The 24,374-nt window shown below is 37.8% G+C and overlaps 2 protein-coding genes across 16 annotated transcripts in view; one reads left to right on the top strand and one right to left on the bottom strand.

The window, feature by feature from the left end:
* Positions 1–16,580, top strand: part of ELF2 (E74 like ETS transcription factor 2) — a 45,134-nt gene extending 28,554 nt beyond the window's left edge. For 7 of the 10 annotated variants that reach the window (XM_039344386.1, XM_039344387.1, XM_039344388.1 and 4 more), the window contains 7 exons: positions 4,381–4,494; positions 5,880–6,053; positions 9,138–9,227; positions 11,961–12,153; positions 12,448–12,789; positions 13,932–13,970; positions 14,858–16,580. In XM_039344386.1, coding sequence (XP_039200320.1) covers positions 4,381–4,494; positions 5,880–6,053; positions 9,138–9,227; positions 11,961–12,153; positions 12,448–12,789; positions 13,932–13,970; positions 14,858–15,485 — 1,580 coding nt within the window. In that variant the 3' untranslated portion in view covers positions 15,486–16,580. Of the gene's footprint in view, positions 1–910; positions 3,925–4,380; positions 4,495–5,879; positions 6,054–9,137; positions 9,228–11,960; positions 12,154–12,447; positions 12,790–13,931; positions 13,971–14,857 lie in introns of those variants that run through there. The other 3 variants (XM_039344389.1, XM_039344393.1, XM_039344395.1) reach the window with 2 other exon arrangements.
* Positions 16,581–16,982: 402 nt separating this feature from the next.
* The window catches only part of NOCT (nocturnin), a 78,305-nt gene continuing 70,913 nt past the window's right edge, over positions 16,983–24,374 (bottom strand). For all 6 annotated transcript variants that reach the window (XM_039344398.1, XM_039344399.1, XM_039344397.1 and 3 more), the window contains 2 exons: positions 23,201–23,470; positions 16,983–21,775 (listed from right to left, as the gene is read on the bottom strand). In XM_039344398.1, coding sequence (XP_039200332.1) covers positions 20,943–21,775; positions 23,201–23,470 — 1,103 coding nt within the window. In that variant the 3' untranslated portion in view covers positions 16,983–20,942. The remainder of the gene's footprint in view (positions 21,776–23,200; positions 23,471–24,374) is intronic.

The following is a 24,374-nucleotide window of genomic DNA, read 5'->3' as shown; positions in this document are numbered from 1 at the left end:
TACCAGACCATCTCATTTGTCTCTTGAGAAACCTATATGCGGGTCAAGAAGCAACAGTGAGAACTGGACACGGAACCACTGATTGGTTCAAAATTGGAAAAGGAGTCCGGCAAGGCTGTATACTGTCGCCCTGCCTATTTAACTTATATGCAGAGCACATCATGAGAAAGGCAGGGCTAGATGAATCAAAAGTTGGAATTAAGATTGCCGGGAGAAATATCAACAACCTAAGATATGCAGATGATACCACTCTAATGGCAGAAAGTGAAGAGGAACTAAAGAGCCTCTTGATGCGGGTGAAGAAGGAGAGTGCAAAAGTTGGCTTGAAACTCAACATTAAGAAAACCAAAATCATGGCATCCGGCCCTCTCAATTCCTGGCAAATAGATGGGGAAGAAATGGAGGTAGTGACAGATTTTATTTTTCTGGGCTCCAAGATCACCTCAGATGGGGACTGCAGCCAAGAAATTAAAAGACGCTTGCTCCTGGGGAGGAAAGCTATGGCAAATCTAGACAGCATACTAAAAAGCAGAGACATCACCCTGCCAACAAAAGTGCGTATAGTCCAGGCCATGGTTTTCCCAGTTGCAATGTATGGCTGTGAAAGTTGGACCATAAGAAAGGCTGAGCGCCAAAGAATTGAGGCCTTTGAACTATGGTGCTGGAGAAGACTCCTGCGAGTCCCTTGGACTGCAAGGCGTTCAAACCGGTCAGTCCTAGAAGAGATCAACCCCGACTGCTCTTTAGAAGGCCAGATCCTGAAGTTGAAACTCAAATACTTTGGCCACCTAATGAGAAGGAAGGACTCACTGGAGAAGGGCCTAATGCTGGGAAAGATTGAGGGCAATAGAAGAAGGGGACGACAGAGAATGAGATGGCTGGATGGAGTCACTGAAGCAGTAGGTGTGAACTTAAATGGACTCCAGAAGATGGTAGAGGACAGGAAGACCTGGAGGAACATTGTCCATGGGGTCGTGATGGGTCGGACACGACTTCGCAATTAACACCACCACCAACAACAAAAATCTTGGCTAGTATAACATTTTCAAAAAGTTATTTATTAATATTGGTAATACTGTCTAGAATAATAAACACCTTCCCAAGTGCTAAATGGTAGGCTTTGGAAGAGTATATTGAGAACTTTTTCTTGAAAGTATTATGCTTTTTTCCTAGTAACTAATTCTAAAATTGACTGATTCTCCTTTTCAATAAGGATGGAAAGCTATTTATTTCCCTATAGGCTCCTTTATAGCTTAATTTGCGGTTTGTATGATTATTGAGTTATTTCTAGCTGCTACTTAGAGATAAACCTCTTGAAACAGTATCTGAGGTAATAATCATGCCTGCTGAAAGCCATCTCATTCTAAATATTTGAAAAGAATATTTGAAAAGAATGGCAGTTTTGCATGCATATAGGTCTGTCCTTTTCCATTTTTCATAACGGTTATTTGCCTTATCTTCACTGTTGTGGTTGGGTAGCTGGTTTTGAAACCTTGCTCTTCGGTAATGGTAATGATTGATATCATAAGCTGTTTTAGAAAAACTGGGGTTGTTTATTGAAATATTCTTCCATAATTCCTTCTGAGGTAGCTTTCTTACATGATTTATGTCTGAAAAGACAATGAGTAAAATATTTTTCCTTGTCTAATTCCGTTTAGAATTTTGAAGTTAACAGAATAGATCATTTGAAGTTCCAGCAACGAAGCACCAGTTGAATCCTCATGAGTTTCTCCAGCACTGTTGATAAGTGATCCAGCTTATTCTAAAGATATCTTTAGATGCTGACAGCTCAGCTGGAAGGATTTAGCTTTGAATAGATTTCCATAAATGGAAAGAGCAAGTGGAGAGAGAAGGAGATTGTGAATGTATTTGTGTACACCTTCCTGTGTATAGATAATATGCAGCAGGTGGTACTATCTGCTACTGATTTTAGCAGTTTCCACTGATATAAAACCAAAATTGTCTATATGTGTTTTTTTATGTATTGGTTGTTCAGTATCACAATATTTAATAAAGTAAGGTGTTTTTAGTGATACAGGACCTTAAACATTAGCCATCAACTATTTCCCCCTTTTAAGTAAGCAAACAAAATATTATAGTATAAACAAAATACTGAGGCAAATGTTATTTTTTTTTTTTTTAAAAAAAGGTCTGGCTTTAGTGAAGAATCAGTTTTAAAATAATAATTGAAGGTACATGTTACAAATTTTTCTTGAAATAATTGTAAGGATTTAAAGATATATGGCTAATATAAACTAAGAAAATATAGAAAGTAAAGAAAAAGAAATACAAAAAGATTGAAAAATAAAATAAAATGTAAGCAATAAATATTTATAAAAGATAACTTCCCCTTCTTTCCAGATAAGTATAAATGATTCCAGTAACTTAACACCTTTTAACCTTAATCTAATAAGTCCATTTTGTATTCTAATTTATCACTTCCTACTTATAAACAGATTTTTAAAATCTTGTCATTCGGTGCTTATTAAAAAGAAATTCCATTAATACCTCTCAGAAGTCACAATATATTAACCCTGATCAAATAAATCTACTTCAAATTCCTTTTGTTTATTTTTTCTTAATCTTTAAACCTATCAGATAATATTCCACAAGCTGATTTCTTACTTTGTTTCAGGACAACTTCATTAGTTTAATACGTTTTTTTGTAAATCCAACATAAGGCTTTCCTATCACTCTTCTGATTTATTATTTGTAGGTGCTTTTATTTGTAAATCCATTGTGGTATCTTTTTCCATATCGCTCTTCTGATATTTTTAAATCCATTTTCAGGTCTACAACATCTTTTTTTCTATATCACCTTTATAATCTGGCATTTAAAAAAAAAATCCACATTCAAATTGGCATCGGTTTCTGTTTTATCCAGTAAGATACGTTGTTCTATATCCTCTGTTATAGTATCAGGCAATCTTGTAAGTAATTTTGAGTTCATTGTTCGCAAACAGCCTTAGATTCTTCTAGTCAAATAGTATTGATCTATTGTATTAATGGCCTGCTTCTTCTTTAATTGTAATTGTTAGTTCTCTCTGATTCCCTGTAGTCAACTTTCAAGTTATCTCTTACCAGTTGTTTATTTTCCAGTCAACAAAACTTTCCGTGTAAGGATTTCTGACAATTTCAAAATCTTCATATATTCTTTTATAACATTTTGAAACACTTCACAGGGAATATTCTTTCAAGTCAATCTATCCATTTAACTTTTCAAAATCAGCATTCTGGTCTCCCTTTTGCTGTTTTTCAAAAATTAAAGTGTTTTTTCTTTTTAATCCCTAAACTTACATAGAACTTCTTTCTTCCAAGGTAGGACAGTTTCCTGTTCTAATGTAACATGTCCTTCACCTGCCGTCCAGAAGGTTCTTCATAAGGAAATAATAAGCAGCTTCCTAAAGAGAGAGAGAGACCATCCTGTGTTCCTTTGAAGGAAGGTACTGAATCGTACCTCAGGCAAGATGGCCAACTCCCAGAGCTCTCAAACCTGCTGGAAATATTTATTTTATTTTTTCTCTGCAGGGAAATTCTGTATGGAGGAAACTGGTGGTTGATCCTTATTCTCTCCTTGATCTGGAGAAAAGTTCCAAGGAGCCAATCCATTCACTGACTCCTTTTTTCACTGCAGTTGTCAGCTCCGCATTGGTTTCCCCAGATATTGCTATGTTACAGGTTTCTGAATGAAAGTTAGGGTACAACTTTATATTTCTTGTGTGTGTGTCTCTCAGGGGATCGATTGGACTGTCTTGTTTTTTTTTATTATTTGACATCACTATTGTTATGATTTTGTACTCCACATCATATATTATATACTACTGGCATATCTTCTTGGACTACGTCTATAAATATACTTGTATGTTCTTGTGGATTGAACTGGACATAACAGTTGACTGCAACAGTCTAGACACCCCAATCAAGGTATATGTTTGTAACATACATAAGTTATGGCAGCTTCTGCTCTTTTAGGGTTTCATTAAAGCATACAATTTGACAGTATGCTAATTAATTTTTTTGGTTGTTCGTTTATTCTGGAGGAGACTGAATGAAGTAGGCTGTTCTAGAATAATGAACTTTATGCAGAATTTCATGTACATTTTATGTACATTTTTGTCTAATTTTCTGGAACTAAGTAAACTAGGTTTCTACTTCTCTAAGCCATCATGTGTTTGATTTGATTTTGGCTTAGTATGATAACTTAACCACTAGGTTTTAGATTTTGAGGTTTGTAAAAGAAAGTAATACACTCTCATCTCAAAAAATGAGAATATATATCTAATATATATTTTTGTCTAATACCATGTGTATAAATAACATATGGCATATGAAACTTGTGGCTCACAATATCTGTCAAACAAATGTCTTATTTTTTTACAGTGGAAGCATCTGTTCATGGCAGCAATGTGCACTGTTCAGATAAGACAATTGAAGCAGCAGAAGCCTTGCTTCATATGGAATCTCCAACCTGTTTAAGAGATGCTAGAAGTCCAGGTATGTGAATCATGTTAAATGTCTTATCCTTTTTACCATATAGCTAACCCCTAGGTAATGTTCAGTATAAACAGTTTCCAGACCTTCATGTTACCTTAATTCGGATGAGAAGAGTGGAATATTAATTGGTTATATTTAATTATGCCTTTCTGCTCATAGGGCATAAGTAATTTTGTTCCTAAAACTGGTCTACAAATTATATACTGCATGTGATATGTAATGTTACCCAGTGCAATATTGCATTATTGCATGAAAACAATTTGCTGTAATTCATAATTACTGTATGAATTACAGATGCTTGGAACATATACTGCACATTTTCTGTTTCCAGAAAACTCCATGTAATAAGAATCTTTTTAGATTGATCTATACATCAATTAATAAATCTATCTCAAGTTTTCTCAACCGAAGCTAATAGAAAAAATGTTTTCTTATATCTTGGTTTTAGTTTTCTTTCTGTTTGTATCATCAAATTAAAATTATCCATATTCATTGTAGGTTTCATTATTATCTTAACAAGCAATTTGTGGTTTGTATCTAGTGATAATGTCACAGTTTATAAAATGGAAGGAAATGATATCTAATGAGGAACAAACTAGACTATATATCCATGGATTAGCTAAAATGAAATATTTAACTAACAATTAGAACAATTAACGAGTGGAACAACCTACCTTCAGAAGCGGTGAATGTTCCAACACTGAAGATTTTTAAGAAGAAACTGAACAGCCATTTGCCCGAAATGATATAGGGTTACCTGCCTGAGCAGGGGGTTGGACGTGATGACCTCCAAGGTCCCTTCCAGCTTATTATTATTATTATTGTTGTTGTTGTTGTTGTTCATTTCAATAGAAAATTCTAATTGTCTCAATTTATAAAATGAACATCACATAGAGCAGAGGTCCCCAACCGTTTGGGCAACAGGGACCAGTTTTGTGGAGAGAGGCTTTTTTGCAAACCAGAGGGGGCATGGTTTTACGTGTTGCCTGTATCCTGCGGATGGGGCTTCACTTGTATGCACAGATCAGTTTCTGGCATGCCACGGACTGATGCCAGTCCATGGATCAGGGGTTGGGGATCCCCTGACATAGAGCATTGTTATTTCCAGACTGTAATGTATACAAACATTCCAATACTGAAAACAATTACTCTTTGATTTAAAAAAGTGCAAATCAGGCCCATGTATCATATAACAAAGGCAGAATACCCAGTATTGGGTATTCTAGCAACTGAATGCAGATGAATGATGAGAAAACTTTATCTTGTATTTGGCACCTTTGGGGAATGTTTCCAAAATTTGAAATAGATTGAGCTCAATTATAATTTGAAAAATCTGGATTTTTTTTTAAAAATATTTATCTTATTTATTTATTTGCTTTCTTTAGTGGAAGTTTTTGTTCCACCTTGTGTGTCAACTCCAGAGTTCATCCATGCTGCAATGAGACCAGATGTAATTACAGAAACTGTTGTGGAAGTATCTACTGAGGAATCTGAACCAATGGATACATCTCCTTCACGAACTTCTCCAGAAATCCATGAGCCCATGAAAAAAAAGAAAGGTATTTTGTTTATGTTTGTAAGACAGTTAAAATAACAAGAAAAAAAGCAGCAGAACAGTTCAGTGACCCACAGCAGGGCTTTTCAACCGGTGGTACGCGTACCACTGGTGGTACGCGACCACCTGGCTGGTGGTACGCGGCGTCGCCTTCCTCCCTCCCCCGTGGCGTCGCCTTCCCCCCCCCGCTGCGCTCCTTCTCAGCTCACTTGTTTGTGGAAAATATGCTGCTTGGCAGCAGTCTCCACAAACTACCGAATGTGCCCTGCAGGGGGCGCATGAAGACCGCAGGTGCAGAGCAAGGCCCCGCCCTCCCCAGGGACTCATTGTGCAGCAACCAGATTGATTTCTTCTCGTGCACACAGGTCAGCAAAGGGGGAGGCCGCTGCAGCTCCGAACTCCTGCACCCGTCAGCTGGCAACCCCCCAAACTTGCACTTGTCAGCTGGGAGGTCTGGCGACGGCCGCTGGTCTCCTTTGCCACCTCGCACATCATTCTCGACCCCTCCCCCACCCGTTCATGTCGAGCCCTCGGGGTCTTGACAGGGAGAGAGGGAGGGAAGGAGGAAGGGACTCCTCCTCCTCTCCTAAGGTTCAAAGCATGATCAGCTTCCCAAGGGTGCCGCAATCCTCACGAAAGCGGGGGGAGAAGCAAAGGGGCCGAGAGAGCTCGTGGCGGGCTTGAAGGAGCACCTGTCAGGTCAGAGATGAGAAACTCCTCCACAAACCCAGGGGAAGGGGTGGAGAAAAGGAGCCACCTTTGGGAGGAAACTGCCACCTTCTTCTCCTCGGCTTTGCGCTCTCCTGTTCCTCGGCAGCCGGGCTGCCAAGCCTCTGCTGGCTGGAACTCCGCGTTTGTTTTGTTTTTTACTTCTCCCCTTCACGTGTTTCTGCCGTACCTCCTTGGCGCTCCCGGGAACAGAGCGGGCAAAAGAAAGCTTGGCTAGGCTAGGCTAGGCTAGGCTAGGCAAAGAAAAGCCACGGAGCCGCGAGTTCAGGTCTCAGGCAGGCCAGGGAAGGGGTGAAGGAGGGGGATTGGGAGAGAGGAAACGCCAAGCTTATCCTCGCCTCTCCCAAGGACCTCCTGCGTCACCTCACAGAAACCTCACCTGGTTGGGAATGGGAGGGTTGGGGAGGTGGGGGGGAAGATTGTTTTGTTTTGTTTTTCTTTTTGTAAAATTTTAAAAATTTAATAAAAATTATCTTTGAAAAAAAAAAAAAAAGAAACCTCACCTGGTTTCAGATCTATGCCGCAAAAGTTTTTCTTACGCAGAGGAGAGAGGAAAAACAATTGCGGAACACTCGGGAATCCCTTGCAAGGCACCATGTACCTTGGTGCTTATTTCCTAACACCTTCCCCCCCTCCGTGTTTTCTGATCCACCCCAAATTTGCCTCCCTTTCACTCTCCTTACATCTATGGTCTTAATACAGCCCTAAATCTGTTTCGCTTTCCACATCCCCTAAAGTTCTTCATTCAAAGTATGAAGGGGCGCGAATCGGCTCAGAAATGCTGATTCCGCGCCCCTGCATTCTCGCTCGCGCAAGCAAGCGAGTTGGGCAAGAGCCCAGGATCTGGGCTGATCCATGCTTCTGCAGAGAAGCCCAGAAGCGCAGATCAGCTGTAGCTGCTCTCCTGGGCTCCTGCCCAGCAAACTTGCTTGTGCTTTGCTGGAAAACATGCCACTTGCAAAATTTAGCAGAAGCGCGAATCAGCTGTAGCCTGGCGTTCTGCTAACTTAGCAAGCAGCATGTTTTCTGGTGAAGCGTGAGCAAGTGAGTTGGGCGGAGTTCGCCTCTGCCTCTGCCTGTGCACAGGCAGCTTTGGCATGCTGCCATGGCCAGCGGCAGCACAGCCACCAGCCACGCTGGTAGCCTGTCCCCCCCCCCCTTGTCCCTTCCTGGGTACGGAGGGGGGAAGGAAGGAAGGGACAAAGAGGGAGGGAAGTAAGGGACAATGAGAGAGGAAAGGAAGGAAGGAACAATGGAAGGGAGGGAGGGAAGGAAGGGACAAAAAGGGAAGGAAAGAAGGAAGGAAGGAAGGGACAAGGGGAGAGAGGGAGGGAAGGAGGGACAAAGGGAGTGGAAAGGAAGGAAAGAAGGAAGGGGCAATGGGAAAGAGGGAGGGAAGGAGGAAGAGACTAAGAGGGAGGTGAAGGAAAGGAAGGAAAGAAGGAAGGAAGGAACAATGGAAGGGAGGGAGGGAAGGAAGGAAGGGACAAAAAGGTAAGTAAGTAAGGAAGGAAGGAAGGAAGGAAGGGACAATGGGAAAGAGGGAGGGAAGGAGGAAGAGACTAAGGGAGGTGAGGGAAAGGAAGGAAAGGAAGGGACAATGGGAAAGAGGGAGGGAAGAGACTAAGAGGGAGGTGAAGGAAAGGAAGAAAGGAAGAAATTCGCTTTTTTCAGTGCTGTTGTAACTTCATACAGTCACTAAGCGAACTGTTGTAAGTGGAGGACTACCTGTACTTTCTCATTTTTTCCTTTTTTTATTTTTTGGGTCAAGTTTTTGAAACCTTGCTGGGCGAGTGGTGGTACTCGGATATGGCCTTATCCAAAAAGTGGTACAATGGGTGAAAAGGTTGAAAAGCCCTGACCCACAGCATATTTTCTATACGATCATTTGCCTAGAAAGTCTATTCATATTGATATTTTTATTTAAGTAGCAAGCTTTCCACTGATTAGTATTTGATATTTTTATTTAAGTAGCAAGCTTTCCACTGATTAGTATTTGGTTGGAACAGGTTAAAGATTGAGTTGCCAGTAAATAATTGTAAATGCTTACTTAAAAAGAAATATTTTCATGTTGAGGCTTAATGGTCTTTGATTGACTGAATACATCAATTAATTTTACTCTGACATGATAAATGTGATTATAATTATAGTTGCACTTGCATTCTACTGTTTTCCTACTCTGCTGGAATAGTGCTCTAGATTGCAAGTAGGACATATTAACCTTTCTGCTTCAGAATTTGTAAAGCTGCATAAGATAAGCCTTGATGATTTATTTTTGTTAAACTAAACTGTGAAAGAACCAAAGATGAGAAATACTACTTTTTATGATTGTTTCATTCTAATAAACTGTTCTCTGCAGCTGGTCGTAAGCCAAAATCTCAAGCGCCATCAACCATTTCCAGTTCATCTCCGGACCTGGGTATAAAAAAGAAGCCAAGAGAGGGCAAAGGTAATATGCTAATTATGTTTTATTTTAAGTATTGTGAAATATTTCGTATTTCCCATAACATTAATGGCTAACAATAAAGTTAGCCAGTCTTTTAGAGTTTGAAGTCCCCCCCCCCCAATCAACTAAGTTACTGCTAGAGTTTTGATTTCTGGTATATATTTCTATTTATACATAGATTGGGAAATGTGATTTTTTTTCAGCTGAAATTTTGATCCTTCTGCTGAAGATTTTACAGTAAGATTTAGCATATTTACAGAGTATTTATTATTATTGATCAGTCTCTCCTTTTCTTCAAAGCACAATATAATGTACATAGCAACTCCTTCCTCAGTTTTATTCTACAACAAACGAGAGAAAATGACTTGCTTAAAGTCATTTAGGGGCCCTCAGTGCTTGAGGATGGATTTGAACCAGAGTCTTTTCAGTTCTAATAAGAAAATTTAACCACCACATCCCACTAATTCTCCATAAAGTTTTCTTGCGGTCTCCTTTTCATTCCAGTAGAATGAGGTTGTTTCAAGATCTCTGAAATGGAGAGACTAAATTTAGATTGAGATTGCAAATTAGGGGTGTTAAAGCTCTTTTCCCTTCCCTTTCCTGATCGTCATATAGTTAATAAAATTATTTCCTTATTACTATTAATTTTGTCAAAGGTGAGCATAAGGGGTACAATCAACTAAAAACATAGAAAATATATCAGAGTCTACGTAATAATAATTATTATAAAAAGCTAAAAAATATAAAATAGAATATATTTAAAAATCAAAAGTTTAAAATAAATCTAAATGGAAGGGTAGGTGCATTAGATGGGAGTAGGGGGAGCCTAAATCTACCACAATATAGAGCCCTCTGGTATGATGAACTAGGTATTCAAAAAGACTGTTTTATGGTACAAGTCTGATGGATTTTAAGCACTGCTGTGCAGAACTTGACAGCATTATATGTTATAGCAGGGGAGTGTAAAGCAGTAGGGAGGTGTAAAATTGTCATGTGGGCCTTGAGTATGTAAGCAATAGTGGTGAGATGAAGCTAGTATGAATGTCTCTGTAATACAGGCACTGGAGAAGCACATGTTTCTGTGTATCCAGAGTCACAAGGGCATTATTTCTCCAGGTAAGAAATGTTCCTGTATTGGCCTTCAAGGACATTTGAGGGGAAGGTATTGGTGTTAGTTGTATATCCTGGAGAGTGACAACGTCTTGTTTAATCTTAAAAAGCTAAGTAGAACTGGATTTATTTAATGTTTGAAGGGAGACTCCCAAGAAATATGAGGAGTGTAAGACCAGAATGAGAAGTTAAAAAAAATACAACTTGAAAGCAGATCTGTATTGCACTTTGCCACAAAAATGATAGGCATCTGTCCAAGGATTCACCAGTCTGTCTGTAATAAGACCTCACTTTTGCTTAGTAGTTGGAGAGAGATTATTGGTCAGTCATTTTGAGCACCTAAGGGAGTCTACTTATTGGCTTTTTGTTGTTGCATACAGGTTGCATGTCTGTGCATTAACCTTATTCGGTTGCTCATTATATTTACTTCGTCTCATCATGTATCTGTCTCTAATAAAGTTGTTTAAGATTGTAATATTTGTTTTAATGTTTTTTGATGGTTGAACAAGTTATGGGCGATACATTCCATTAGGTAGGTGAGAGGAAGACACATTACTGGCCACAAAGTTTATTCTAATTTCCCTGGTTAGCATTTGCAAATTTTGATATATTAAAATAATATTTTGCTAATGTGTCTTTATATAGTGTATTTATTAATAATAAGTGGTTTGTATATGTAGATACATGGTGGCTTGTTGTATATTACATATTACATTACATATAATACATTACATACTTAGACCTTTATATTGTCTGATAAACATTAGTTATTTAGAGAAAAACCTGTATCCTCCCTGCCCCTGCCCCTGCCCTCAGATTCATAGTAGCATTAAGACACATACATGTTTGGCTGTTTCTTAATATAGCCATATATATTCTGAATAGGAGCTTTTTAAAAAAAGATCTGAGAATGACTTTCATTTTGGCTTGCTGCTTAGAAATCTTGCTAAAAATGAATTGGATATCTTTCTTTCTTTCGCTGATATAAGAATAGTAGATTATATATTGCTTTGAAGAATATTTGATTACTTAATCTTGAAGTTATTAGTATTAGATATTCTTGGGAAATACATAAGCTTTTTAAATAATGTATACTTTTCATACATATTTCAATTAAAGCTTTTAATAAATTTGATGCTAACTAGTTTACTATTTTGGCAAGGAGATGACATCTTTTAAATAACTTCAAATTTCAACATTTATTCTTTATTATTATTTGATTATTTATGTATAAAAGTATTTTAAATGAAATTAATAATTAATAATGCTTTCATTCCAAATGTAAAAATATGGGATGTTCATTTAGGAAATTACAAATGCATTTGTAAGATGATTGGAAAAATACTAAAAATTACATAGCGAATCCTTACTCTAGAAAGCTTTCAGTGGATATTTCCGCAATACTTTAAATAAGGAAAACAAAACTGTAGTTTTAAGCATGTCCTTCAAAAAGTTGGTGTCTGCCCATTTTTAAAATATATTTAATATATGCCTAGCTTTCATAAAAATACTATGTAACATAGCATTTAAATGCTATTCCAATAGTTGGCTCAATTATTTGCATGGTTTTGTTTGTTTAGAAGTAATTAGCTCTTTGATTTGCTGAAATATATGTTTTGCAAATAGGAAATACAACCTATTTGTGGGAATTCCTGCTGGATTTACTTCAAGATAAAAATACATGCCCTCGATATATCAAATGGACTCAGCGAGAAAAGGGCATTTTTAAACTTGTGGATTCAAAAGCAGTTTCCAAGTTGTGGGGAAAACACAAGAACAAGCCTGATATGAACTATGAGACAATGGGAAGAGCCTTGAGGTAAAGAAAAGAAAAAGGAAAAAAGTGATATTGAAATAGTTCTTTTAAAAATAATATAGGTATTCATGCTTTCTCTACAACCCTTTTAATGTTCTTAAACTAATATTCCTTTTTTTTCATTCCTATGAAAAATATTATTTATTTCATTTGTCTTCTAAAATTAAGTACTGATATGCAATTTTAGGTAGAAAAAAATGAGGTACCACTTTTATGAACAAGAGAGCTCAACGGTTAGAAACCTAATGGAAGTAGTTTATTTAGATTAACGTTCTACGCTTTTTGTACTTCTTTCAGATACTATTATCAAAGAGGAATTCTAGCAAAAGTTGAAGGACAAAGGCTAGTATATCAATTCAAGGAAATGCCCAAAAATATTGTTGTTATTGATGACAAAAGTGAGTGCGGCGGTGAAGATTTAGCCATGTCCACTGATGAGAAATCATTGGAACGTGTATCACTGTCTGCAGAAAACCTCTTGAAAACAGCGAGTTCTGCTCGCACAGGAAAAAGCACTTCTCAGTTGACCTGCACAAGATCAGAAAAATCTGTTGCCAGAGTGAATATCTCCTCACCTGGACATGATATGTCATCTTGTTCTCCCACCACAACTACCGTTTCAGCAACAACTGCTCCCAGGTTAGTGCTATATGATTTACATACTGAGTAGCCTAGGTCAGTGTTTCTCAACCTCAGCAATTTTAAAATATGCAGACTTCAACTTTCAGAATTTCCCTGAAGTCCATGCATCAAAAGTTATTGTTGAGAAACACTGGCCTAGATCAAGATCCATATGTTATGCTAAATTGGGGCAAAAATTAATTTTAAATCATTTGTTTATTTTTAAAAAATAAAATATGATACATAATTATTTCCAGGGATATTTTTTATTTTTTTGCTTTTGTGATATTGTTCAAAGTTTTTATACAGGTAGTCATTAATTTAAACAACCACAGTTAGGACCAGAATCTTGGTTGTTGAGCAAAGCAGTCATTAAGACATCAAGTGACCCTTTCACCCAACACCTGCAATTCCAGCATTCCTGGTTATGGTTGTTAAGCAATCTCATAGGCTGTTAAGTGGAGTCTCAGGCAAGATGTGCTGGGTGCTTTGGGTTGGTGGAGATCATGGGAGGCCTGATGCAGGCCATGTTTGAGTCTCTTATCTGCTCAGTGGCTGAAAATCTTCCCTACCATCCACCACGCTTGCTTCCTGTGCTGATCCTCCTTACCTTAACTGCTGTCTCTCTGCTCTGGTTCTGAAAATCCTCCCTTCTGAAATGCAAGCATGCTAAATCTCCACACATGCTTAGGAGTGACAGGAATTTGCTAAAATGAGTTTGGAAAGGAATCCCATTTCCCAGCAGAGAAACAGTTGAGAGAGTTGGTTTTTCCAAGAGTCCAGCTGCCGCTGTTGGGAGGTACCCCCCCCCAAAGAATAGTACATAGGCCTTTGGCTCAGATGGCAGGAAAGGGATGGCAGAGCTGGAGGAAGCCCAAGAGTGACAAAGAGTGACACTCCCTTCCCCTTCCTTTTCCTACCCTTTTTCTCTTGGCCGTCCTGTTAGTCTTCCTCCTCCCCGCCCTCTTCCCCCCCCCATATTCAGCTATTGTTGCTCACTCCCAATTCATCCCTTCTCTTACACACACACACACACACTCACACACACACACGCATGTGTGTACTCTTCTCCCACTTTCTGCCTTTTCTCTCCCCTACATGTGTGTATGCTTTTACACCCATCCGCGTTCCTGAGCTGAGCCTTTCTCTCTGTTCTGCAGGGAGGATTTTCAGTGTTATAGTGGAGAGACAGCAATAAGGTAAGAACTCTGGGTGGAGCCCTGGGAGGCCGAGCGCAGGCTACACACGAGTGTCTCTCTATTCATGGGCTGAAATTTTTCTCCCTGCTGAAATTGAAATGGAAAGCATTGAGTTTCTGGGAAAGATTGTAAATAGTGATCAGACGATTGTTGGGCACTTGGCAATCAGTCATTAAGTGCAAACGATTGCCAAGTGCCCAGTTCACAATCCTGTGACTGCGTGGCAGAAGAGTCACAATGTTTTTTTTGACAGTTGGAAGTGCTTTATAAGCCATGAAGCACTTTTTCAAAGACTATTGTCACTTTAAACAATTGTTACATGGACTGGTCATAAGTTGAGGATTGCCTGAAGCAATTTTTGGAGGGCTCTAGGCCTGTATCTATAATTTTGAAGAGCTATGTGTGGTTCTGGGCCTCAGGCAAAGCTGTTTTGAAAAGAAAGTCTATCTCTTGCCTTTTTGGCAAATGGTTTAACTGTTGCCTCTATCTATCTATCTATCTATCTATCTATCTATCTATCTATCTATCTATCTATCTATCTATCTATCTATCTAACAAATTTATAATACTAGGAATTTGTCAACTTAAAATAAAAACTGTTGGGCTAATCTAAAATGACAAGTGTTTTGTTTTGCTTTGTTCTGTTATTTATTAGATTTATATCCTATCTTTATTTTAGAAGCAATAAGGAGTGATAAAATAAGTTCTGAAACTTCAAAGAATTCAGTTTGGAATTGGAGTAGGGAAAGAAACCTTTGTCTTTACTTCAGATTTATAAAATATAATTGTTTCTTTTTGATTAAAAAGATCTTTTGTTTAGTTAAAGCATGTATCTATGTCACAGATTTTTGGTTTTAATGTAGTGTTTATCTTCATCTATTTAACAGAACTGTTCGGGTGGCTATGCAAGTGCCTGTTGTAATGACATCTCTGGGACAGAAAATATCAACTGTTGCAGTGCAGTCAGTAAATGCAGGGTCGCCATTGATTACCAGCACAAGCCCAACAACAGCAACAACCCCAAAGGTAGTTATCCAAACAATCCCTACAATGATGTCATCATCTGCTGAAAATGGAGAGAAAATCACAATGCAGCCTACAAAAATAATCACCATCCCTGCTACACAACTTGCGCAATGCCAGTTGCAAACAAAAACTGGTTTGCCAGGGACAGGAAGTATTAACATAGTTGGAACACCTCTGGCTGTCAGAGCACTTACTCCAGTATCTTTAGCCCACGGGACACCAGTGATGAGATTATCATTGCCTGCCCAGCAGGCAAGTAGCCATACTCCACCCAGGGTAATTAGTGCTGTTATAAAAAGTCCAGAGGTCAAATCTGAAGCAGTGGCTTTAAAGCAGGAACGGGAGATTAAAACCCTGCAACTAGTACAAGAAGAGAAACCAGCAGATGGAACCAAAACAGTCACTCATGTCGTCGTTGTTAGTACACCCTCAGCTATTGCCCTACCTGTACAAGTGAAAACAGAAGGAATAATAACATGCGAAAAATGAAAAAAAGCAGCTGTGAACATTAATTACATAGTCCATTGTGGAATTAAGCAAACTGACATACATAGGAAGCCAGGGAATTGGACACAAAGAAGAAGTGAAAGAACTGATTTTTTAAAAAATTGTTAATAGTTATGCAGATATTAGAAATTTACAGGAAGCAAAATAATGTCCCATGTTTCAGTGGGAATTGAACTAGATCTACACACTGACACAGTTGCCTCTTGTAAATCGGGGCTAAGCTGATGAAGAAAGAAAATTCCTGGAGCCGAAAGGAATAGCAGGTGAGCACTCAGGAGGCTCACTGCATTACCAGTTACACTAAGACATAGAACACTAAACTGGTTCTGTGCGAGATTCTTGGCTTATGTAGATGGAGGGAGCATTTAGAAGAAGCTCATTGTTACACAAGACACATTTGATGCATTTGAATATGCATACCAGCAATTACTACTGTGTACTCACAGTGTTCAACTGGTGCTACGTGAAAAAACTCTGCTACTAGGTATTTTTGAATGTGAATAAGAAAAGAATTAAAAGAGCTTCTTACAAGAAGTTGAAGACTTAGAGATTTTTTTTTTTTGTCCCATGCAGCTTAAGCAGATTTTAAAACAAAAGCCTTAGACTGATTTTCAGTTACCTTTGTTGAAATAAGCTAATGGCTTGTTTGTGTAAAGCATTTTTTATTAAAACAATTTTTTAAAAAAATCTTATACCTAGCACAGTATTGTTATAGAATTACCTGTAACATATTTTGTATGGTAATCAAGTCTGTTGGTTTCTTAATTGTGGTCAAAGCGGCCAGAGGTTGTTTAGCCTCTTGCTGCTTGGATCATCCACTTCGCCTGGACATCTCTGCATACATTTCAATTTCAGCTTTTACTCTGTCACTTGAAAGGTCACGCTTGGCATGAACTCTTGTCAGGTAGATTAAAAGCCTGTATATTTTTTAGTTGAAGTTAGAGGAAAGTACCAGTGTTCAAAATGAACTATAATAGTTTGTATATTCAACATTTAAAGTATATTCTATTTTGTTGTACTCTTGTTTCAAAGTGTATTCAAGTAGGTTTTACTGAAATACAGATATGAAATTTAAAATTGGTGTCTCTTTTTTCCAAGCCTTAATGTGCCTCTAGTGTTTATCGAGATCAACAGTGCTACATAGTTTTCTACTTCCGGTCTCAAAACTTAGTTTCAGAAATAGCACAGAACTGGAAATATACCAAAGAATTAAGTTAATTATCTCAGTTATTCTACTGAATATAAGAGAGATACCTAGTTGATAACACAGTGGAAAGGACTTGTATGATAATTTAATTTAAACTATTAACAGTTGTAATTGGGTGACTGGAATTGTCTTTACACTTGTGTTATACTGTCTTCCAGTTTCAGAATGAATTAGAGTAGCAATAGCCAGCTTCATAGGAGTGAATGGGATTCCTTGAAAAGGAGGGGGAAGAGATACAGATGCCAAGCTCAAGAAATCAGGAGTTCAGGCAGTTCAAATGAATATAAAGGTTTATTGCAAGATTAAGCTCTCTACAAAAATCTGAACCACTAACAATCAAAGCAAACTGGCAGTAGATAAGAATCAAGGGAATTCAAGGTGGGCTGGATTTAGATCTCTTGTCCCAGGAGTGGACATCTCAGCAAATTCACCACAAGGTCAGGATGCGCAATGCTCAGAGAATTGCAAAAAAATCCAGGAGTTAGATCTCAGACTCTACAGGCCTCAGTTGGCATGTTAAATATTAAAGTTAATGACAGTGCAATTAGAAAAAGATTGAACAGGTATCTTTTGTTTGGAAGGGTTGCCAGGTGAAGCCTCTTCTCTCTAAAAAGAACATGGCAGCACGACTTAGGTTTGCAGAGTTGCATCTGAACAAATCATAAGAAACACTTATGAAACACTGTCCTTTGGATATATGAGACCAAAGTGGAGATATTTGGCTATAAGGCACAATGCCACATTCAGTGAAAATCAAACACAGCATATCAGCTCAAACATCCCATATCAACCATCAAGCACAGTGTTGGAGAGTTGATGATTTGGGCTTATTTTGCAGTGACCGGACCTGGGTACCTTGCAGTTATTGAGTCAACCATGAACTCTTCTGCATACCAAAGTATTCTAGAGCCAAATGTGAGGCCACATGTCTGACAGCTAAAGCTTGGGTGACATTGGGTCATGCAACAGGACAATGAACTTGAGCATACCAGCCAATCTACAACAGAATGGCTGAAAAAGAAAAAAAAAGTGTTGCAATAGCCAGAAGTCCAAGCCTCAACCTGACAAATGCTGTGGTGGGACTTCAAGAGAGCTATGCATTAAAAAAAATACCCACAAGCCTCAATGAACTGAAGCAAAGTTGTAAAGAAGAATGGGTCACAATTCCTTCACAACGATGTAAGAGACTGATAAAGTAATACAGAAAACAATTACTTAAAAGTTATTGCTACAGAAGTGGTTCTACGAGCTATTGAATCATAAGGTATACTTAGTTTTTCACATATGGCTTCTCTACTTTGGCTTTCTTTTGTGAGAGAAGTTTTGTAGAAATTTGCTTTCCCAAGTTCTGTATTTTAAAGGGCAGGTCATCAACAGCTTTCTCTCCTTGAACTATGTGGGGGAAATATCTCCAAATTTTACAGTTAGCTATGGTTGAAATTAAGGTAATGCTTAATGGGGAAAGTGGGAAAGTGAACAAAGCTAGAACATACAGCTTGATCTGAGATCATATTATATATGATAATGCTGGAATTATTTGCAGTGTAAGTAAGAGTTCTTTAACATTTATATTAAGTATTTCAAAGAATATTGGACAATATTTTATCTCAGTTGTTGCATTCTGGCCATTTGCAGTTCTTTACATGTAGAATTCTGTAAAAATAAGATGTCTTCACTTCTACTGGTTTCCATTTTATCTTTTATAGCAAATGTCATATTGCAAGGTATTTTTCTGGGATTCAATTATCATTTGTGGTAATATATTCCTTGGAAGAACTTGCTATTGTAATTGGAATTATGTCTTAGAAAAATACTCCTTGAAAGGAAAATGTGTGTCAACCTCTTTTCATTCTTGACAATATGGCCTGAATCCAAATAAGGATGACATCATTTAAATTGTGCCAATGTTATGCATAAGAGTTCCAAGTCTTCTTTCATGTTGTACTACAAAATACTGAGTAAAATCTAAGCACTCTTAGTCACTGTAGATCAGGGGTGTCAAACTGCCGGTCCGCGAGCCGGTTTCATCATACCAAAGCTGTGCCCACCCCATTGCCGGCAATGCAAAAAGAGTTGCGATATGTCGTGACATGTCACATGATGTGGCCAGTTTGACACCCATGCTGTAGATGGAGTCAACCACAGAGAGTTGGTTCCATCTTTTCAGGCAGCAAGGCAATGATTAAATCTTTTCCCTGTCCCATGGAGGAAAGCCTTTGCTCCAGTCTTTATGCTTTGTCTTGGAGACAAAGCACCCACTTTCCATCAGCTCCATTTTGTGAGCTAAAGATCAATGCTATCCTGGCAATGTGAAAAAACATTTCAGCCCAGCAAACCAGTAGGAAGCTGCAAGCAAGAGACCTACTTGGTCTGGAAAAACAGCTTGGGAGATGGGCCTATTAGAACTCCAGAGTTGATGGAACGTGGAAATAAGGCAGGGGTCTTCAAACTTGGCCCTTTTATGACTTGTGGACAGGCATGCTGGCTGAGGAATTCCGGGAGTTGAAGTCCACAAGTCATAAAAGGGCCAAGTTTAAAGACCCCTGAAATAAGGAGTGATACCAGCTTTGAGCCCTCCTGCAATATGGAAGGGTTGAAAGCCAGTCAGAACCCTTCTATCTCCATCTTGATAGGCTAGACATTGTATGACACAGTTTCTGACAATTTGAAAAAAAAATCTTTTCCACCCCATGTTGGTAAGAAGGAATGCTCAGAACACTTAATCTTCCAGCCAGAAGGCTGCAGCCTGCAGAGTCCCATTTTCAATGATTCTTTGCTGAAATAGTTAAAAGGGAAATGGGTGGAATTGAGCCTAAAGAAATCCAATAGTACCGGGGCTTCTTATCTTTACCAAAACTTGATCCTTACCAAATAATCTCTGTAGAAATCGGGTACCTAAGAGAACAAATTCATAAACTAACTGCAGCAGCAAACTTAGGTCAGACATCTGTAACGAAAGTCAGTTGTCTGCAGATACATGACCTGTGATTCACACATTGGAAGATGGACCATCAGTCAAAAGGCAACATCACAAAAATTTTCCAGAGAAGTAACTGGAGTGGCAGTAGAGAAATCTTTGTGTATAGCCCCAAAGAAGGAAGAATACAGATACAAGATGTCTTAAAACATCCTGAGAAACTAGAAAGTAAAATTTCAGCTTGTTTAGATAGGAAGTATATACTGAGACCACCAAAATACTCATTCTATAGCCAGGTTGAAGTAAGAATCAAGACAAATCCTTCTTGGCATAACACTATAGGTACTTACAACAGTTTGTTTAGTGACGGTTCAAAGCTACAACAGCACTAAAAAGTGACTAATGAATATTTTTCACATTTATGACTGATGTAGCATCTGCATGGTCATGTGATCAAAATTCAGATATTTGGCAACTGACTCATGTTTAGGATGTCTGCAATGTCCTGGAGGTCATGTGATCTGTTTTGTGACCTGACAAGCAAAGTCAACTGGGAAGCCGGATTCACTTAACAACCGAGTTAACTAACTTAACATCTGCAATGATTCCCTTAACAACTGGCAAGCAAGGTCGCAAAATGGGACAAAAGTCACTTAACAAATGTCTCACTTAGCAACAGAAGTTTGAGGCTCAATTGTGTTTTTGAGTTGAGGACTTCCTGTACTACTTTCCATGTAGGTGAACAACTGTAGAAATTCTAATACACTTTGAAATATCTTCAAAAGCAATACGCAGGTTCGAGATTAACACTTAATTTATTCAAGTAGAAGGCACAATCCAAGACAACCTCAGCAAAAAATTAACTGAGGCTCATATTAAACTTTATGCTGAACAAAATTTGGTCATTCGGTCCAATATGGGAGGGACGAACCCTGGGTATTCATCTGACCGACTATTGACAGACAGGACAATGCTGTTACATGCAGTGCAACTGTTTTACTTTACAACCCAAGAGCTTAGATATGGGAGGAAAAACTTTGTTACAATTAAGAGTTGAATAACAGCAGTACTTTTCTTCAGAAAAAAGGAAACATAGCATAAGCAGCTAGCCAGGCATATTTTTGTCTTTTTTGTCATAGCATGGAGTTAAGAAAAAAAGTCAAGGCTATAGGAGTAGATTATTAATTCTCCATTCATAAATACTTTTCCCATCCCACCCCCCCCCCCGTCTTTAGAAATCCACGATAAAAGTCTTTGCCTGTACAAACACAGTACATTAAAACACTCCTATTCCGCTTTATATTTCACCTCATCTTTAAAAGTTCTCTGGATTTTCATTAAAGGTGAAGTCACATACTAAAGCAAGATGGTCTGATGGGTAATGGAAAGATGGGAGCCTATTGGGTCCAATTTGTTCCTCAGTTAAAAGGCTGAGGGCAGCATCTACTTTTAAGGCCTGTTGTGAATACCAGATGTAATCAATTGTATGACTGCATTCTCCAGAAGGACGGATCTTCCATGTGGTGTATGGAGGCTCTGTTAGCCCATCTGTACTCAGCAGTTTATAAGCACTGTTTAGGTTTAGACTAGATTCAGCGAATTGCTTATACACTTCTTCGGTAGGCTCAGCATTGAAATCACCACAGACTATAAGAGGGATCTCTGCATCCTGGGTGATCTGTTTTAGATTTTCAAGAAGATCAGCACCTTGAGCAGATCGAAACCTCTCCCAGCCATTGCGAGCTTTCAAGTGGGTGACAGCAACACAGAACATTTTCCCAGTCTCATTACATTTCAGGATCTGAACTATAGCCACTTGATTCGTCTTGAACTTCATTGCTGTCAACCCAATGTTGGTACTATTAATTAGAGTAAACCTGTCCTTAAGGAAGAACAAGGCACAGCCATCTGGGCCATTGTTACATTCCACATCTAAACATGGAGAACGTGGTTTAGGAAGAAAAGCACATTGGTAGCCTAGCCGACTGAGTAATGGCTGAAAAGTATCAAAATAGTGGTCCACTTCTTGTAGACAGAGGATATCAGGCTGGTAAGCAAGGATCTCTTCTAGAATGAGGCACTTCCTTTCCTCCCATCTCAAGGCTTCCCTGGGGCATTGGATAAAGTTGTCCTTGCCTTCCCCAAGAGCTGGAATGAAGAAAATATATCAGTTAAGAAAACTTTCTTTAGGAAATATTTTCCTTCCCATAAAATACATACAAGCCAATAGTCCAATCCACCCTCTTAGTGGAATTCTGTAGAAGCTATTGGTATATTTTTAGTCATCTAGTACTACAGAACTGTACGACAAATTTGGTCTTCTTTGCTCAAATCTATTCATGAATGGCATACATTGACTAATACAATTTTGTTCATAATCTAGTGAAACAGCAATTTTGCAATTCCAATTTCACTTTGCTTAGTAAATTCAAAATAAAGCCTAAAGATGGTTATTCTACCATATTTATGCATCCATTTTATTTTAATATCCTAAACTATATTCATATATTTCTAAACCAGGGGATTGAAACTCGTATGCTAACACAGAGTAAAACTACTATATTGCAATGACCATTTTGTGAATAAATGTTACTTGATTTATGCCTCCAAACATAAATCATGAAAAAGAAGATACATTTCACATTATCTAAAGATAAATTCAAGGTGACAATTCCACTGGATTCATATCAACCAAAAGTTTAAAAAACAGAAGTTTAATTCATATATAAGGAATAATCTAAGATAAAAATACATATGAATTAGAACATCTACAGCTAGCGTGAGCATGGGTGAAGTTAAGAGACTGGCTAGTTTGGAATCCCTGCAGAGGAGGAAGCGAAGGAGTCTTGATCCCCCCTAAAATCCCTGGAGCCTTTATCTGTTTGTTTATTATTTCTGTGAGTTATAAACATTTGAAATCTTTGCTCTGAGTGATGATCCTGCCATTTTGTTAGTGATACGATAAAATAAAAAATAATAAAATTATTACTTTCTGGTTGATTTTTTAAAAATAAATACTGAAAAGCTGACATTCAAAACAAGTTTGTACCCAGAAAATAAGGAAAGGGGCTTTTAGGTAGCAAACTTAATTATATCTCATCCATTATTATGTGCTTTTGATTGGCCATGCTGATTGAAAATTCTGATAATTATAGGGCTAACTAAACTAACTATGACCCATTGGGTCATCCTTTGAGAAAAAGGCAGTACAGATGTTCCCCCCACTTTCCATGGGGTATAATCAAGCTGACAATATTTTTTTTATCTCCAATAACAAATAAGGTGTCATGATCATCTCAGAAGAATATATATAGGTTATATTACATGATCATGGGTTCACTGCAATGATCAGAACTTTGAAAATAAAATTGGTCCGAATTTCATAGAAATTCCAATTGTACAGGTATAATGAGTTCTGAATTTTTATGCATTTTTTAAGTTTGTAGATTTGAGATACCTTAATTAAAAAATTGTTCCAGTACCCCAAATCTGCTAACTTAAAGAATGTATAAAAAGAAATAAATGAAATTAATTTTACAAGGCTCAAATACAATTTCTCAGTTAAGATTGTACCTTGGGCAAGTATATTCCATTGCATAACTCTGATGGGCTGATGATTTCTGACAAAACTGGTCCTCAAGTCCACAAAATCCCTTTGGAGCCGGGCTGGACGGTTCTGAAGAACAACCTGGCATTCTTCAAGCAGATCTTTAGGATCTATAGGTTCCAGAAACTCAGGATCTGTTTGTTCCAAGTACTCCTGATGTTTAGTAATGACACCGCTACTCAAAGTCTTTGCCAGTGCACTATACAGCCTACTTGTACTGTTGCCCATGGAATACCCTGAAAAAGAAAGAAGAATTTCAGTACAGCAATTCCAATTTCTTATTTGTTAACTTCTCTCAGATCAAAACAAATACATTCATCATTAGAGTTAACATACAACGTGATAGCCTTATAGTGCTGATAGCTTCCAGATATAATGAACCTCAGTTTTCAAAATTTGCAGCCAATGTTAAGAGGTATGCTATATAATATAAGCAAGCACAATTGACAGCATATTTTTCAATATGAAGTTAACAATGCAATACTTATTTCCCCTCTTAAATACCACAAATTTAAGTTCCCCTTTTTATGCTGTCCTCTTAGGATATTTCACTTAGTAATTTTTGTGATCTCTATAAACAGTTTCAAGCCCTCAGAATCAACCTATGTTATACCTAACCAGTTGCAGTTTTTTCCAGTTGCCTATTCAGCTCTTTCATTTATTGGACTGATATTTGAAGGTGATCTATCACATTTCAAATATTTTTACCAAGTTGTATAGCACAGCTAATTATGTCAATGGTAGCAGCTATTAAATCTGAGATAGTAATCCAGAAGGATTGCTTCTTGCTAAATAACTCAGCCTACAAAATTTCTGACATGCCACATCATGGAACCCAGAACTTTATTTTTTCCCAATCTCACAAGAAAGCCAAATCATAAATATTTTGCTTTATTAACCAGCAAACACATGTTATAATCACAAATCAATTCAAAGCTCATTCACTTCTACTTCTTACTTTCATAAAAAAAGATGTTCCTATAATATACTTTAAAGAAATGCTTGGGTTTACAAAGTATTTTTTCCTGACATTTTTTCCTGCAGCAATACTCTGCAAAAAAACCAAGGCGATCTGAGGGAGCAAGCTAAAATTTAAAATGGAAAGAACTGCAATATAAAATTGTGCTCTGGCTTTTCAAT

This window comes from Crotalus tigris, unplaced genomic scaffold, assembly GCF_016545835.1.
Source record: "Crotalus tigris isolate CLP2741 ecotype Arizona unplaced genomic scaffold, ASM1654583v1 scf7180000017903.3850313, whole genome shotgun sequence".
Lineage (NCBI taxonomy): Eukaryota > Metazoa > Chordata > Lepidosauria > Squamata > Viperidae > Crotalus > Crotalus tigris.
The sequence above is the reverse complement of the archived record's forward strand: the minus strand, read 5'-3'. Positions and strand labels throughout refer to the sequence as shown.